Below are 16,928 nucleotides of genomic sequence, written 5' to 3'. Positions count from 1 at the left end.
AAATCTAAAATGAGGATTTAGTGTGTTTCCTTCTAAATGAAAAAGAAAACTTGAATTACCTTCTATTAAAATTTACTAATCACATTTTCTTTGCCTGGCGCAAACAATTCATTGCACTCCAAAATGCTATGCCCAACTAAAACTGATCCACTTGTAGAGAATTGGGGAGAAAAAATGTAATTATCGGGTAAAAGTCCCATAATAGCAAAACATGTTTCCCCGAATTAAATTAATGAAATTTGTGTATTAGTATCAACAATAGGAATATTACTCATAATATTTATTATCTTAACCTGTTGGCTGCCAAAACGTCCAATTCAATTGGACAGGGAGGGTCAATGGTCCCGAAACATGATCTTTCACTGCTACTTGAAGTCCAAAGTGATTCACAGCCACTGCAAATACGCTAAGTCTTTTCACAAACACTTTTGATCTTGAAGAACACTTAAGTCCAATAAATAAAATATATTTTCCACCGTCTGGTGCAGACTGGCGGTGCCCCCTGAAAGCTATTTTTACTCTACTCGTTGTGTGTGTGTGTGTATGTGTTCTGTGTGTGTGTGTGTGTGTTCTCTGTGTTTTCTGTGTGTGTGTGTGTGTGTGTGTGTGTGTGTGCGTGCGTGCGTGCGTGTGTGTGTGTGTGTGTGTGTGTGTGTGTGTGTGTGTGTGTGTGTGTGTGTGTGTGTGTGTGTGTGTGTGTGTGTGTGTGTGTGTGTGTGTGTGTGTGTGTGTGTGTGTGTGTGTGTGTGTGTGTGTTTTCTTTGAGGGGGAGTTAACATTGAAAGTGAGACAAGGAGAGCAAGCACTTAATTGAGATTGAAAGTGTGGATGTGTTGAAAAGAGGAGGTTGCCATCTTGTGGTCAGTCAGGTCACTCAAGCTCCTCTAGAATTTGGAAAATGTACTTTTTGGACTGCATATCACTCACAACATTTCACTTCTTTCTAATTCATTCTATCACTCTTATTCCCTTCTGCCATATGACTATGTAAAAGTTTAATTAGGTCTCAATATTATTTCTAGTTTTTGTACTATTTTGTGTATTTCAAAAGAAAAACATAACTTTATTAATACTTCCTTTGATTTCGGATCACATGCTATTGATTTTAGGGCATTTCTTGGTTACTTCCGATTGAAATTTGGTCACGCTCCCAGTCAAAATACATTGCATGTCTTGTCAATGGCAAGCAATAAAACAAGATCAGTGCTTTGTCATTGAATAGCACTACAATTCAATGCCATATTTCCACCAGTTCAACCATTCAGTTCTTTCGAATCATTGGCAACAGCTGGTTGAGCGCAGATGGCATAACTTAGCCATATGTTCCTGACTAATGATCATGTGCTATGAAAGATGATGCACATGAGATGTGTGATAAGGATTGGTGGAATCTTCCGGATTTCGGCCCAAATTGGGATCCAATCCTCAAGTGAATGACAGCCTGACAGCATGCAATTGTTAATGGAACGTGCAACGGTGATAGCGTTAAAATAGATATGGCATCATGTACCCTTGAGCATCTCCACTTATGTAATTTCATTTTGAACTCATTGACTGCCATTGATGAGAACAAACATTTTTTTTATCATTGACCAAATTCCCTAGGTGGAAAAAGGAAAAGAAAAAGGTGGAAAAGGTTAAAAAAAATGTTAGCGATGCCGATCATGAGGTAGAAAAGGAAAAAACTGGGTTTGACGAAGGAGGAAAAAAAAACCTCTCTATCGATGCTCCAATTCGTAAGATGGGGAAGGGAATGTAAGGATGAGGGAAAAATATTAACAATCATATATGCATGGTTAAAGGAAAAAAAATGGTAGGAAAATGGGGTGGGGAGGTGCAACTCTCACTACGCTCCTATGTGAGGAATTTAAAAAGAAATAAGAATGAAATATTACAACCAAACTCTAAAGCCTGCACAGTAGGGGAGGGTTCTGTAAGGTAGTACCATTTGCTCAACTTAATGACATCTGAAGTGTTTTTACAGAATCCAATTTCAACCACCCTCAAGAAATCTTAGCGTTTATCCTAGCCACAACTTCATCTCCATTCCAAATAAGGCTGCTCTTATTAATCTTTTATTGTGGCGAGCGCCCTTTTGTTCACTGCCCCGTCTTGAGCTCACCGAGCTTTGATGGCCTTGACGGAGGATGATGAGCGTCTTGTGAGGCAGCCTTTTGATCAGAGGACATTACTAAATCCCCTCTGCCCCCTGCCCACACCGCCATTCTAATTACAAACCGAACTTTGTGTTTATTTATTAAAGCCAGCAGCGAGGTGCCCTCCCTCAAAGTTTTCCTTGTCTTTACCGACAATGTCGGCCTTTCATCCGCGTGGAAAACGTTTACGAATTAAAGTAAGGACACACAGTAATGGCTTGTTTGTGTGCCCGTTTTTAAGCTCCATGACGATTAGGTGTCATGTTTTTCCTGGAAGGTCTTACTTACAGAATGGCAAGAACGTCATTCGGATCTGATCCCGGATAGAGTTGTGAATTTTCAAAAATGAAATGGTGTGACTTTTTTTTAAGCGCAAACTTCAAGCAGTAGACTGAAATGCCAGAAAATTTACATTGATTTTGAGGTTCCTGACCACCGAAAGTGAACATTTTTTGACACAATTATTAGGAAACTATTTTAATTGTCAACCATATAGACACTGACCTAAAAATGCTGCAACGTTTTTGATATTATTTCATATTAACTTATTGGCAGCCATTGACGGCACTAGACATTCAATCCATCTAAAACGGAGGGATTTCAGCCAAAAAAACAGATTTAATTTGCTAGCAACCGTTCCAACTCACCAAGAAAGTGAGTATAATTTCCCCCCAAAAAACTGCATATACATATTTTTACACCCAAACATATTTTTGCCAACATTATTTGCACTTAGCCTTTTAGTTTTTTGCAAATTTGCAACTTTTTACCTACCATTGACAATGACAGAGATCTTTTTTTTTAACTGGGAGGACTAGATATGGGGTCCTCATTTTTCAATGCCATTGACATTCATTCATCCACCCATCTTAGTTGAAATGGATTGACCATCTAGCACTGGCACTGGCATCCAATATTGTGCCGTTTGTCCACTGTGACACTTGCATATTATATCAATAATCCTTTGTAACAGCAGATGTGACCCCGAAGAACATTCTTCACCGCTTTTAGCGTCACAACTATTCTACACAGTACGACAGGGCTAGTTTGTTCTGGGCTAATTAAAAAGCATCTCATTGGTTTTGGGAACTTAGTTGCTGAGATAAGCCCCCCCAAAGTGTGCAAATGACATATGCGCCTGTGAATTTTGTCAACGCTGTGGCACTCTATGTTTTAATTTTTTTTTATTTGAGAGGGTGTATCAAATGTAATTCAGCCTTGAGGTCACCTATGGCTGTGTATCTTATGTAACAATTATTTCAATACAAGCCCTGTTGTGTGGTGTCGCCATGGCGAGTGAGTGACATCAACATGGAGTAGTCCCTTGTTCGGAGGATAATCAGCTCTCGTAACACATTGTTGATGTTGTTAGATGCCACTTATCAAAGCTGAATGAGAAATTGCATGTCTACGTGACTCATTTTCATCATGGGAGAAATAGATGACATCTGCGTCTATAATTCTGCTTTTAGTTATTTAGTTATTTTGTTTTCTTTTTATGCAATCAGCACATGACCTTAAGAGTATTCTATAACACTTTTTCATACATTTTTACACAGTGCCAGTTTAGTTTTTCAGTACTTTTCATAAGTTATATCCATTTTTTTGTGGGGGAATAGTTGTCAATAAGAGCTTGTCATAGGTGAGTGATTTTCAAATAGTGGTAAATTTTGGTAAAAGTGCAGTTCTTTTGTTTACCTCCTATGTCTGCAGTTGTCTAGAATGTACAATTACAGCTATTATTTTATTGTTTTCACGTTGTTTTAAATTTTATTTTAATCAGTTTAACTACATTATGAAAAAAATGATGTGCTTTATTACACTATAGATTTAAATCAAATAATTCAATTAATTGTAGAATATACAAAAATACCTAGTAGCCACATTCAGAGCATCTCCATATTTTTGACCTCTATGAACTTTGACCCTTTTCTTGCTACCCACCTCACCATTATGCTGTCTAGAAATATAATTTCTCTTTAAGTGCTTTCGTTCGATACTGAAAACATTTTGTTTCTTTTGGCTGAGAGTATACCAGCCATGTCATCTTTTTTGGCACATATGTGGCATGAATTAATAATGAGCTCTTTCCGTTTATAAAGGAGACCACTCAAGTTTTTGTTAAAGTTATTTTTCCTCTTTCAAAATCACAGCTTGTGTGTTCCAATATTAATGAAAGAAGTTAGAAACAAGTTAACTTCTTGTACTTGTATTTCTTTTGCTCCAGCCATAAAGGCTAAAGCTCTAGCTTTACCGACTTTACGTTGCCCGAAAGCTTCTTGTAGAATGATACGATGCTAAACATTGGTGTGTGTAAATTGTATTTGGTGTTGGAGCAATGTGATGCACCGTTAAGCTTCTCAAACTGGCAGGGAGCTGCAGTTAAGCGTATAATATCTTGCCAGGTGGCAATTTTACAACATTTTAAAAAGTCATTTGGGCAATCCGTGACCATGGAAATGACGTGCTTAGAAAAAATGAAAAGCTTTTAAGCTGGAATTTGTGAATGCTCATGTTCAATATCATTGACAACACTAGACGTTTAATCAATTTTACCTTGGAAGGGAGAAGGTAAGTTTGTTGAGTTGCCCCCTCACTGTCATTGGCAAGACAACTCAGGCTGCCAAATCGATTATTTATACTTTCCATATCGCCTAATAACTGACAAATCGATTAACCGATGAGTTGACATCTAATATTTTGATAGCCAATACAATGTTTAGGGACATTGTTGACCTCAAAATTGTCCAAATCCATTTTATAAAAGGTTATTTTTCCCCCCATTTTTACTTTCCTTACAGATGGGAAACAGTAAACATTCTCTTTTTCCTCATTTAAATTCAGTTTGTATTCATTTGACCTCACTTTTTTTCTGTTATTTATTTACATATTTTAATGAAACGATACCCTTTATCTAAATTGAAATGAAGACAAAGTCACCCATGCGGTCTCCTCGAGCTATTGACTGTCAAGCCTTCTGCGGCCTTCCTTTCTTTTTTGTGCTCACCTATCAAAACTCACCAGCTGTGACCTTTATCTGTAGAATACAAGTGGGCACAGCCACCGATCGGCGGGTTTGTGTGCGAATGTGCCAGAAAGAGGCGGAGGGTGTTGAAATGAACCCTCATTGATATTGGCTGTCATAAGTTGAGCAGAGACATAGTGAGGGATGGAGCACACGCGCTGGAGCGCAGCCGAACTCCCCTCAAGTGTCCGAATAATCTCCTGTCGGGAAATCAGTCCAAAAGCTTGCCGGGTTTTTTAGGGACACTAAATCTAATCGGCGTTTTAGTCCAGCACTTTACAATGGATCCTTGGAACACGGACTCTGAGGATTCGTGTGGTTGGAGCGATTCGGCGGAGGAAGACTGTCAATCAGATGTCGAATCGGACTTCAAATATGATCAAGTGTAATTTCTGATATTTAGATATTGCCCACTGCTTTGCATTTATGGAAAAGAAACATGTATTGTTGCTTATTGTGTTTTTTTTTTCTCTACAGGGAAGACATCAGGACTGCCAATGTTATTGCAGCAGAAGCGGTCACCTGCCTAGTTATTGATAGAGAGTAAGTATCATCAGTCTATCATTTTCTATGATGATTATTCTTGTATTTTTATTTATTATAGTTGATGTAAACTTTTTATAAGGAGTTGCCTAACTCGGTGGGATAATAATGCATGTGTTTTATTGACTCTTCCTAGCTATCATTGAGATTTTATAGTATTTACACGAGGCTTTGACTTTAAGCTCATCGCTATGGTGCTTAGATAAAAAAGGAGACAAGTGGAAAGATGGGGGGGGGGGGGGGGATAAAATATATCAGCAGCCAGATTCCGTATATGGAAAAAGGAGAATAAGAGGGAGCATAAGTAAGTTGTTCTTGGCACTCATAATGCTTGATTGTAAAAGGGTCAACAAGAGAGTTGGTAAAGAGAGAAAAAACAACCTCACTGTATTGTTGCTCCAATTCTTAGCTGGAAAAGGGAATACAAGCAGCTGGGTTGGGGGTGGAGTTCACTCTTGGTGCCCCAATTCCTGAAATTCACTATTAGCGCTTTGATTATTTAACTCATGGACTGTGATAGTTGTCCAGACCATTCCGAATGGGAGGGCTCCTAGAAATCACTTGCTGCACTGAAAAACTATCATTTCCTGCCAATTCAAATGGATTGCTCAGCTTCCGCCATCTGTGTTTTAAATACAACCCTTCTTTTCACATCTTCAATCCTTCAAATCACATTTGCCTCTCATTTACCCTCCCTCTTGTCTACCGATTGTGCTTTTTGTGCCACTCTCATTTAAATGTAAATGATTTCCAAGGACGAAAGGTGTAGGAATTCACAATACGGGAATACAACCAGAAGCTTGACTGTTTGTTGTTTTAATGCCAGGGAGCACAACCATATTCTTCATGTTTATTGACCCTGAAAGAAGGCCCTTATCTTAGGGAACACTTTATCCTAGAAGTGTTAAGTCATATGGTGGTAGCGAACGAAGCGGGTGAGGGGGCTATCGTCTTACCCGTGGAGTATAAAGTGGGCTCAAATGGGACTCCTTGAAGTTAAGATGGAGGGGGAGGTGGCCAGCCGATCTCAGGGCAGGAGGAGACGGGAAACCATTCACGCTCATACCTAGGGGCAATCTAGAATGTCTGACCAGCATATTTTGTGGATGTGGGATAAAAAAAAATAAAAAAAATACCCGGATAAAACCCACTCAATCCCGGTGAGAACATGCAAACACCAGACAGAAAGGTCTGGACCTGTGATTGAACCATCGACTCCAGAACTGTAAGGCCGACGTACAAACCACACCACCACCCACATTTAAATATGGAAATGAATCTCTTTGTAAAATGTAATCAAATAAATGTAATAAAATGAAAATGCATAACAAATAAAATGCGGCCTTATAATGGCTTTCAATGACACTCAAGTTTTTTCTCTCGTAGGCTCATCAATATTTTATTTATAAATTACAGCATTCTTTATAACAGTCAGGTGCAACTTTTGCATCTTATCGTGTCATAATTACCTTCACAAATTGTGTTAACATTTACTTCTTTTTGTTGTAGTTCATTCAAGCATCTGATTGGAGGCTTGGAGGACGTTTCCAACAAAGGCCACGAGGACGTCGACGCCAAAGCCAAGTAAGACATCTTTAGTCAAAGTTTTTTAAACCCAAAAAAATCGTAATTAATTGTGGAGAAAAAGACATGGAAGCATTTTCAATAGGTTGCTTCATATAACAAAAATAAATTACAAAATTATGAAATAAATACTAAAAAATGAAAATCTATATAATTCGATTCATTAGAAAATTTGTATCAAAATAGTGAAAGATTTTATAAACTACTTCCCCCAAAAAATATTTAAAAAGAGCCTAAAAAAAATAAGCGAAACCACAGAGAGTAATCAGAGGTAATAAAGATTTTGTCTTCACCATTTGTGACAGCAATATGTTGAAGTGCGAGTATTAGCAGCCTGCTAGTTCAAATGGTTTGGACGTCTCGGCCATCAAAGCAAGCGAATCGGTTAAACTTTACGTTTGCTGCATAACAACAGATGGTTGAAAAGAGAGACGAGTGAAGCAAGGACCTGTGACTCGGTATTGCCGTCGCTATGGAAACAAGGAGATATCAATACACAAGTCATAAGGGGCACCCTCAGTTGTGAGTCGGGCATACTGTATGTAAGGCTGGCTGCCTTTACATCAGTAAATTGGCTTCCCAAAAAATAAGAAAAAGATGAACTTTCTTAAAAAAATATTGATGTTTATTGACATTCTATAGTTAATGGTCTTTTTCGTGATGTTGGACTTTGTCAAATGATGAATTAAAAGTAATTATTCACAACTTAAGTCAAGTTTACCCTTCATAGTACATTTGACAATTTTTCATACTTAACTTCATAAAGGATAGTTAGTCTTTTTAAAGTCTTTATACCTATCACAATTTGAGGCTGACATTTCAAAAGATTTTCCTATTTGTAAAACGGCTTCTAAAATACAGGCTTATAAAATCTCAAATATTGTTAATATTAATGGAGCATTCTTTTCTTTGCATTATTTTTCCCTTAATACAACTTTGTTCATCTAATATTACGACTTTAATCCCTTAATATTATGACGTGTGATTTAAAGCTGGTAATACTTCATAATACAGACTTTGATTAGTCCTGTTTCACTGAGGGCATTAGATCATTAATCCATTTGGAATGGGAGGGCAAATGAACCAACGACTTAATTAAGTTCATGAATTCGTTTTAATAATCCAACAATTTATGTTCATCCTGAAATATCACTTGCAAGTATAATTCTGGTAAAATTTGTTAAACTTTCCCACCAGACCAACAATACAAACAGACAGACAGCAAAGCACAAAGTCACTGTTGGTTCAAGTCATATGGATTGTATTATTCCAATGACCTCATCAGTCCTTCACACTTTTATCACCCACAGGGGCCATCTCCATCTGTGGAGAAGCATTTTGTCATGCAGCACTTTTAATAGATTTGCTGTATAAAACATTACAATGTCCTGTGGTACCTGCAAAATGTGCGATTGTAGAGAGCCAGCGGTTCATTTTAGGCATCTTCAATTTACATTTTCTGCATGGACAATAACTATCTCTCCGGAAAGCTACCAAATTGTTGCCATGGTAACTCCTAATTTTGTGTTATTATTGTGGTATGTATGTGCTGTTGCTTATGATTTCAGTTGGATTTGATTTCCTAGATTGGTTTAAAGTATAGGATTGCGAAAGTAAGATTCAACGTTCCCGCTGGTAGATGTCCAATCCATTTGAAATAAAAAAAAGTACTGGATGTCTATCACCATCAATGGCATTCCATATTTTGATGAGCACAGTATTTTGTTTTAACGCTTGGTTTAAGAGCTGTTTTTTGTTTTGTCTTCGTCAAGTTTTTTTTAAACCGAGGGGGATTCATCTAAAATTGACAGTCTAAGATGGATTTGTTTGATGGATGCAGTTCATTTACCTTTGTTTTAAGGTCAGGCTTATCTATTCAAGGTTTGATGTATAGCTGTGGATGCAGCAGCCAGTGTCAAATTCTTTGCTTTCATCTCTTGAGTGCTTCTTTCACCTAAGGAATAACAACAAGTACTCTTCCTTGCTGGAAAAGCATAAGTATGCACTCTTAAGCTTGCTCTGTAATCATCAGCTGCTCTCAGAGGTTATCAGATAATGCTGTTTCTCTACCCTCAACATGCATATGAAGATTTATGGACAATGCTTTATTATGTTCTATCGTTTTAAAACAGAGCAACGTTGCCATCTGCTGGGTAGTTGTAGAGACTTTTTGATATTTTCCTCTTGGCTTTAAATAAAACACGAGCATATCTCGTATCTGTTTGCTATTAGTGTAATTGTAATTGAGGCCTCATCCATCATCTTGACACCAAAATGATAAACAGCTTGGCTCCATTTCGTTAAAATTTCAATTATAATGAGTACAACACATTTTGAGTCACTCAAATTTGGGGGGTCACGAAGTCCACTCAGATCATATTTCTGTTGTGGGTGTTTTAACTTTCAATACTGTCTTGTTCTTGTCCCAAATTCAATGACTAAATGTCTGTCTGTAAATGACTGCAACCTTCCAAAAAATGTTTTAAAAAATTGGAAAATCACACATTATTTTATAGCACTATAGACTCCTAAAAGTTTGTGTCTTGGTTATCTGAGTCCCAGTCTCGCTCGGATAGTGAAGTCAAGATATTTTCCATGACGTACATGTAATTGTGGCACAAATCTCATGTAAGAGTAGATTACTAAATCCACAGATGCAGATTCTGATCTGCCGGAACATGACCTGGATTAAGAAAAATAACTTGAGAAGACCCATTGCGTGACAGGATCAACGACTGACACGATCCACAACGTGTCTGGGGTGACAGTGGATGGCTACAATTCTTATTCTGCGGCAATTTGAGGACGCGCACCTTAATCCAACTGAAGCGTTTTATGTATTTATACACTCCACATCCTTGAGACAGTCCCTGCTACAGTAATCCCTTCTAATCTGAAATTTGCAAACAATTAAATGGAAAGACAAACCTGAAGGTGGATTATCCTTTGTTTTTATGTCCTCTCATGAGTAATCCTGTTCCTTTATTTTTTAACAACAGGTATGAAGCAGAGAATGCGTTTTTCTTCAATCTCAACCTAGCTGATTTCAACATCATCGATACACTGGGGGTCGGCGGCTTTGGTCGTGTGGAGCTGGCAAGTGTTTTCTTTTTTCTTCCTGAATGATGCACATAATGGTGATGAATGCTAATTCTGCTTTTCTTTTGTTTGGTCATCTCCCTTCAGGTTCAGCTCAAGAGCGATGAGAACAAAACCTTCGCCATGAAAATCCTTAAAAAGCGGCACATCGTCGACACCAGGCAACAGGAACACATCCGCTCCGAGAAACTCATCATGCAGGAGGCTCATTCTGATTTCATTGTTAGGTATATAAAGCTCTCCATATTTCAGTACCAATGACGACAATAAAGGTCCACTTTGTCTGGAAAAAGAGGTTGTGGGAGTGAATATTAATAATAGAGCTGTCCATGGTACTGAAATGATCATTTGTTCAATTATTCGAATGTTTGCGTGCCAACATCCTATTGGCAAAGCATTTCTATTATGCATTTACAGACTTTATAGAACATTCAAGGACAGCAAGTACCTCTACATGCTAATGGAAGCCTGCTTAGGAGGAGAACTGTGGACCATTCTTCGAGACCGGTATATAATAAACACATAGTTTTCTTAGTTTGATGTACTTGCCTCACAGAGCTTTCACTCTCATTGTTTTCAGAGGTTCATTCGAGGATTCGACGACCAGGTTTTACACGGGATGCGTGGTAGAGGCCTTTGCATATCTCCATTCCAAAGGCATCATCTACCGAGACCTCAAACCGGAGAACCTTATACTGGATCACAGGGGCTACGCCAAACTGGTAAGCATAGCACCCGATGCTCCTTCTTGCTCATTCTTTCCACAAACTCAATGTGTCTTTCTGCTAGGTGGACTTTGGTTTTGCCAAGAAAATCGGCTTTGGGAAGAAAACGTGGACTTTCTGTGGAACGCCTGAGTACGTGGCACCGGAGATCATCTTGAACAAAGGCCACGACATCTCCGCTGATTACTGGTCCCTTGGGATCCTTATGTTTGAGCTTCTGACTGGCAGGTAATACCACCTGATGACAAGAGAGACAATCATCATGCAAAAAACAGAGGCACAATTGTCATCTTTTGTCGTTTGAAGTCATTGGTTTTTGATTTTGATTCTGTTCATCTCTTTCTTAGCCCTCCTTTCTCTGGCCCTGATCCAATGAAGACGTACAACATCATCCTGAGAGGCATCGACATGATCGAATTCCCAAAGAAAATCACCAAAAATGCTGCCAACTTAATCAAAAAGCTATGCAGGTGAGTCCTTGGCGTTGACTAGACCTAGCCGTTAAATCCATTTTCAATAAAGTAATTGACTTGTTTTTATTGTGGATGATTAAAAATATTCATCATTTGGTTTGTCTCTATGGTTATGCCATAATTAAAGATAGCAAATGAAATATATTATGCGTTGACTTAGTTCCTTTGTGCTGTTACTACTGTGTATGTGGGAAGGGAAAAATATATTTAACCAGCACAAAATATGATTTCATTTGCGTGTTCTTATTACTTTTCAAAGAGTAAAAAACAATTATTGAATAGTATATACAATATTATTATATTTGATTCATTGCTTTCACAGGGACAATCCTTCGGAACGACTGGGAAACTTGAAAAATGGTGTCAAGGACATCCAAAAGCACAAGTAAGCACAAAAATCTCTGCAACTCTTTGGTTAATCTTGTGATTGTATCGCCGTATATGTGGGATGGCAAATTGTACCTCGAGGGTGCTTGAAGAAAGAAATTTGCTCCTTAATTTACACCCTGGTATATTGTGTTTGTGCTTTGGCCAATTTGTGTTTGTGTTGGGTTTGTTTTGTGACAATTGAGGTCATGACTGTTTGTATTCGTGTGGGGCTACTTCAATTGTGCTTTTTTTTATTTTGCAAATTGATTAAAATTGGCATTAGTCTTATAGTCTATTCCCAAATACGGGCTAACAAAAATTATCCATTTGAGGTTGATTTTTTTTCTCTTTTCTCGCAAAGTGTTTAGGCTATGCAGTTCTCTAGCCACTGTACCACTGAGTATAATGATGAGAAGTAAGATGAAAATATGTAGATATATTTTAAATTCTTAAATCTGTTTGCCTTTGGACTTGTAGGTGGTTTGAGGGCTTTAACTGGGAGGGCTTGAAGAAGGGAACTCTGACACCGCCTATCATCCCCAACGTAAGTTCCAAACGCTGTCTTTGTCTTCCCTCTTTATGTGCGCAAAGCGTTCAAATAACACATTTCACTATTCTTCACCATCAGGTCACATCAGCAGTAGACACGAGTAACTTTGACAGCTTTCCAGAAGACAACGAAGACCCGCCTCCAGATGACAATTCCGGTTGGGATGGTGATTTCTGAAATTTCTCCCTGGAGAAGCCCCCCAAAAACGTATACAGCTGATGGTACGGTATTTACAAAAATGCAGATATGAAGCAGAAGTACATGTAACGGACTGATGGTTCGCCTGACTGGGTCACCGATATGCCTTTATTTCACTGTGGCCCCGGAACAAGCATTTATAGCGGACAGCTGTAGCACACGTCAACGCTCCAAAGCAGACAAAGTGCAGGGATACGCGCGCAAACATGGCCAACTACCGGCCGGCTTTCCTGCGTGGCGTTGCAGTGAATTGTTTCTTTTTCTCAGTTGTTTTTTTAGGATTTAAAAAAAAAGAAAGTGTGTGAAATATCTAATGTTGTGTTGCGATCATCCTGCTCGCTTTTTCTGTTGTACAACAAGTGCTCTCGACTTACCTGAATGTCACCAATGGCCGCATTTACATACAGCAGTAGTGCATATTTTAAAGGAGACATATTATGCAACATAAAAAAGAATTACTTTCACAACTAAAAAGTTTTGTAGCGGCAGAAATATGTCACAAAATGACGACGAAACATTGTTTTTCAAACAAGCAATGCTTGACGTAACTCTGAATGAGCCCCCTCTCCTTATTTGAATGCAGTTGATTAGTACCATGATACTACCAAATTATATATATATATTTTTTTTTTAATTATTGAAAGAATTGGGCAGAAATGTAAGATAGTGAGTAGACGTGGCAGTAAAACAGGTGAAAATGCAGACAATTTTTTCCACTATTCCCCATCTTGAGGAGTCGGGGCACTGATAGTGACTTTGATGCGTGTTTGTATGATGAAAATCCCTGTCAAATTCTGTCATCTACTGCCACCAATGCCACTGACACATGATTACTCGCTGCCAAATTCTAATTAATATGTCCCCTTTAAGGTGCATTGTGAGCAGACAAAAAGCACAAACGTGCATGCAGTCAAAGGAAGAGGACTGTCCAAGTGCCCTGTTTTAGATGTCAGCTGACACATGTGAAATAACCAGATTTCCATGAGGTAATGTGTCGTCCATTATGCACTCCTTATTCCGGTTCTTTTCAAAATCACTAAATATTCTGTTTATCGTCACATCAGGTTGTACAGCTCTAACTGTGAACACAGTCTCAATGTCTTTGACCTTTTGTTGTCATGAATGCACAACAGCACTTGTTATGCATTCATGACCACAAAAAGACTGTGACATGACTAACAATTTCCTTTTTTTTTGTACAGTCATTTCTTTCCTGTGATTAGTTTTCGTTGTTGGTACTACTGGATATTCTATTTTGTGCAGATATTTTTTTTGTCTTTTCTTCCATGACATCTGCATGATTTGAAGGCAGTCACTTGTCATGTCCCACTTATAGATAACATAAAATGTCAGTGCCTTAAATCAACGGCATACAAAAAAACATCGTCGCAAGGCCTTTTTGATGCTGCATGAACGCGCACACCTTAAACTTCCACCTCATCCTAAACAACTTTTCTTCACCTAAGAAATATCAGATGCAACTGCAATGACATGCTTTTCACATTAATATTAAACCACACACACATAAGCAGGAATGATTTGCAGTTGTAGTTTTTGTAATATTTGTTAGTCCATACATGATATCAAGGAAAGAAACAGAATGGCAGACTGAAGTATTTATTAGTTGTTTTTTTTTCGTACTGTATAATCACCTTCACTAAAAGGATCAAGTGGAATACAAGAGCCAGGGCCATTTGATCTAAGATAAAACAAAAGTTGTGTTAATTTATTATTGTTCCATTTAAATTAAAATAGAACAGATATGTGAGTGAACTCATACATTTGGACTATTTTTGCAATGTATGTTTTGGTGATATTTGCCTTGTGTTATTGTTTTGTTGCTGTAAATTAATTTTGCCAAGTGCCACATGTACGAAATTTGGGGATTATAGAGAAAAAAAATCTGTTTTGGTGTTTTTATCGATAAAAACTAAACTTCCACCCTTATTTGGAGGGCTATCAAATAAAAATTACTATAAATTGAATTGTGTCTGTTAACTCATTGACAGCCAATGACAGTGACAAAAGAATGGAATAGACATTTATCACTAACAATGGCATTGAAATATGTCGATTCAATGCCAACCATCCCAATGGCAGTGAATGAGTTTAATAGTCTCCAGGAGGGACTGAAGACCCTAAATTAGGCCTAGTGACACTCAGTCTCCCTGTTGGCCATATTCAACTATTTTTGAGTTCAAAAATATTTGTCTTAAATATAAATGTAATTAAATTAAAAAAAAAAAAACTTTAATATCATATATTCTCTTGTGATTTCCCCAAATCGGTTATTTTTTTCAAAAGGGGTGTATTTCAAATATGTTATGTTCCTATTCAAATCGATCAATTCACCGTTTTCATTGTGAGATTCATAAAGTAGCCACAAGAGGGCAGTCAAACGCAACTTTTCCCACTTCTCGCATCAGCATCCTCCTATCATCCTTTGAAAAGCTTTCCGGCTTTGATAACGACCCAACATCTGATATCACTCCCTTATCGGTGAGTTAAAGTCTCAAATTCCCTAAATCAAGATTTTAGCCGAACAAACTGTGTCGTTTTCTGAAGTGACAAAAGGTTAACACGCCATAGAGATCAAAGACCAAAGAAAACGCTTCAAAGGAAACCACAACCAGTCAAAAAAGTAGAGATAAAAGCATGACTTCAAACGCTATACAGCAATTAAAGTCCATCAAATGATTGGACGTCATTTGAAGGAGCGCATCTTGGTGTTTACCGTCGCCTCAATGACTGTCCCAATGTGGCCGTGTCTTTGATTTCATGCTGGCTTTGATCAAATTTAGGCAAATTTCCTATCAAATACACACTTTTTGAACCTAAAGTTCAGCAAGGAAGAACCTAAAGAAGTGGCGACGTTTGTCCTTTCATCTCCAAAGTGTCAGTCAAGCCTGAAAGGACTCGCCACGGAAGTCTATTAATTCGGTAAACTTTTCACACCCCTTAATGGTCTTCTTGCATATCCTACACATTGATGTCCCACCAGGAGGGAGGAGGTGGCAATTGTTAAGGGGGGATAATTGCAGCCCCCCCACCCGCCACTTGAGCAAACAAGGGGATCAAATGAAGAGTTAATCGACCTGAGTGACTTCAGAAGAAGCTTGAATGTCAAAGAATTACTTGGAGTTGCACTACAGATGAAATCAAAGGTTGAATTACCTAAAGAGATGACGAAGACAAAACTCAAAAACTTGTTTTCTGGTTATATTTTAAGTCAGTGGTAACAAGAGTAAGGAATATTTACTCAGTCAAAATCAATTGGACGTCTATAGGCGGCATTGGGAGCCTTCTTAATTTTTATTTATTTTTATAAATCATGTTCTTTGTGAGTGCGATGGGGAGAGCTATTGTCAAATCAGCATCCAGATATTTTCAGGGACAAAAAAGTGAATCTTGCCCACATTGATGTGTAATATTTGCATAGTGGAAATTAAAAAAAACAATCAATATGTTCATAGGTTTGGTAAGTGGTTATGTGACAGGTTTACAGTGTGGTCAAAGTGAAAACTGTGTAAAAACATGTTTTTAAAGAAACTTATTGCTCTAATGTGACCAATTGTTGCCATTGAGTTACATAATATGAAAACACGTTATTGAATATATCCAATATTTTTATATTTAATAATGAATAGCATCTTCCAATGTGTATTCATATGTTGTCCAATACATTGTATCTGCATTTAAACCTTATTTACACTATCCCTTTTATATTGTGCTGTTCTAAAACGATCTTTTTTTCATTTTATCTTTAGTTTATGAATGTAAATACTAATTAATTTGATACATTTTCATCTACTCTTGTATTTCATCCCATAAATTTGATGTTTATTACTGTCATGGCCAGTTGTATGATTTCACAACTTAGTCAGAGCCATTGATGACAGTAATTGTACATGAATAAATCTTAACAATAATAATAGTAATAATTTTAAGTTTATGTCAAACTTACATGTGCTTTCTACTTTGAAAAGTCAACATCTTCAATCCTGCAGCCCCCTCTCCCCCTTCCCCCTCCCCAGACAGACTTAACAGGTCATTATCACTGACCAAACAAACTTGCGTGTAAACAGATTTGAGCGTTGCCCCCTTTTTTGTTTCCATCTTTCTTTATGTGTGTGAGGGGTGGAGTAGGGTAACGAAGGGGGGGCTTTGTTGTCTGACTGGAGGGGGCGGGCATAGCAACAGGTCGTC

At 37.8% G+C, this 16,928-nt stretch overlaps 1 protein-coding gene across 7 annotated transcripts in view; it reads left to right on the top strand.

Annotated features, from left to right (window-relative positions):
• LOC144205261 (cGMP-dependent protein kinase 1) overlaps window positions 1–14,707 on the top strand; it is a 65,810-nt gene extending 51,103 nt beyond the window's left edge. For 5 of the 7 annotated variants that reach the window (XM_077729501.1, XM_077729498.1, XM_077729504.1 and 2 more), the window contains 11 exons: window positions 5,659–5,724; window positions 7,234–7,308; window positions 10,308–10,404; window positions 10,495–10,634; window positions 10,825–10,914; window positions 10,988–11,129; window positions 11,197–11,360; window positions 11,480–11,602; window positions 11,928–11,990; window positions 12,452–12,518; window positions 12,603–14,707. In XM_077729501.1, coding sequence (XP_077585627.1) covers window positions 5,659–5,724; window positions 7,234–7,308; window positions 10,308–10,404; window positions 10,495–10,634; window positions 10,825–10,914; window positions 10,988–11,129; window positions 11,197–11,360; window positions 11,480–11,602; window positions 11,928–11,990; window positions 12,452–12,518; window positions 12,603–12,701 — 1,126 coding nt within the window. In that variant the 3' untranslated portion in view covers window positions 12,702–14,707. Of the gene's footprint in view, window positions 1–5,266; window positions 5,567–5,658; window positions 5,725–7,233; window positions 7,309–10,307; window positions 10,405–10,494; window positions 10,635–10,824; window positions 10,915–10,987; window positions 11,130–11,196; window positions 11,361–11,479; window positions 11,603–11,927; window positions 11,991–12,451; window positions 12,519–12,602 lie in introns of those variants that run through there. The other 2 variants (XM_077729500.1, XM_077729505.1) reach the window with 2 other exon arrangements.
• The last annotated feature ends 2,221 nt before the right edge of the window (window positions 14,708–16,928 follow it).

This window comes from Stigmatopora nigra, chromosome 12 (genome assembly GCF_051989575.1).
Source record: "Stigmatopora nigra isolate UIUO_SnigA chromosome 12, RoL_Snig_1.1, whole genome shotgun sequence".
Lineage (NCBI taxonomy): Eukaryota > Metazoa > Chordata > Actinopteri > Syngnathiformes > Syngnathidae > Stigmatopora > Stigmatopora nigra.
Note: the sequence above shows the minus strand (reverse complement) of the source record. Positions and strands in the feature narration are given on the sequence as shown.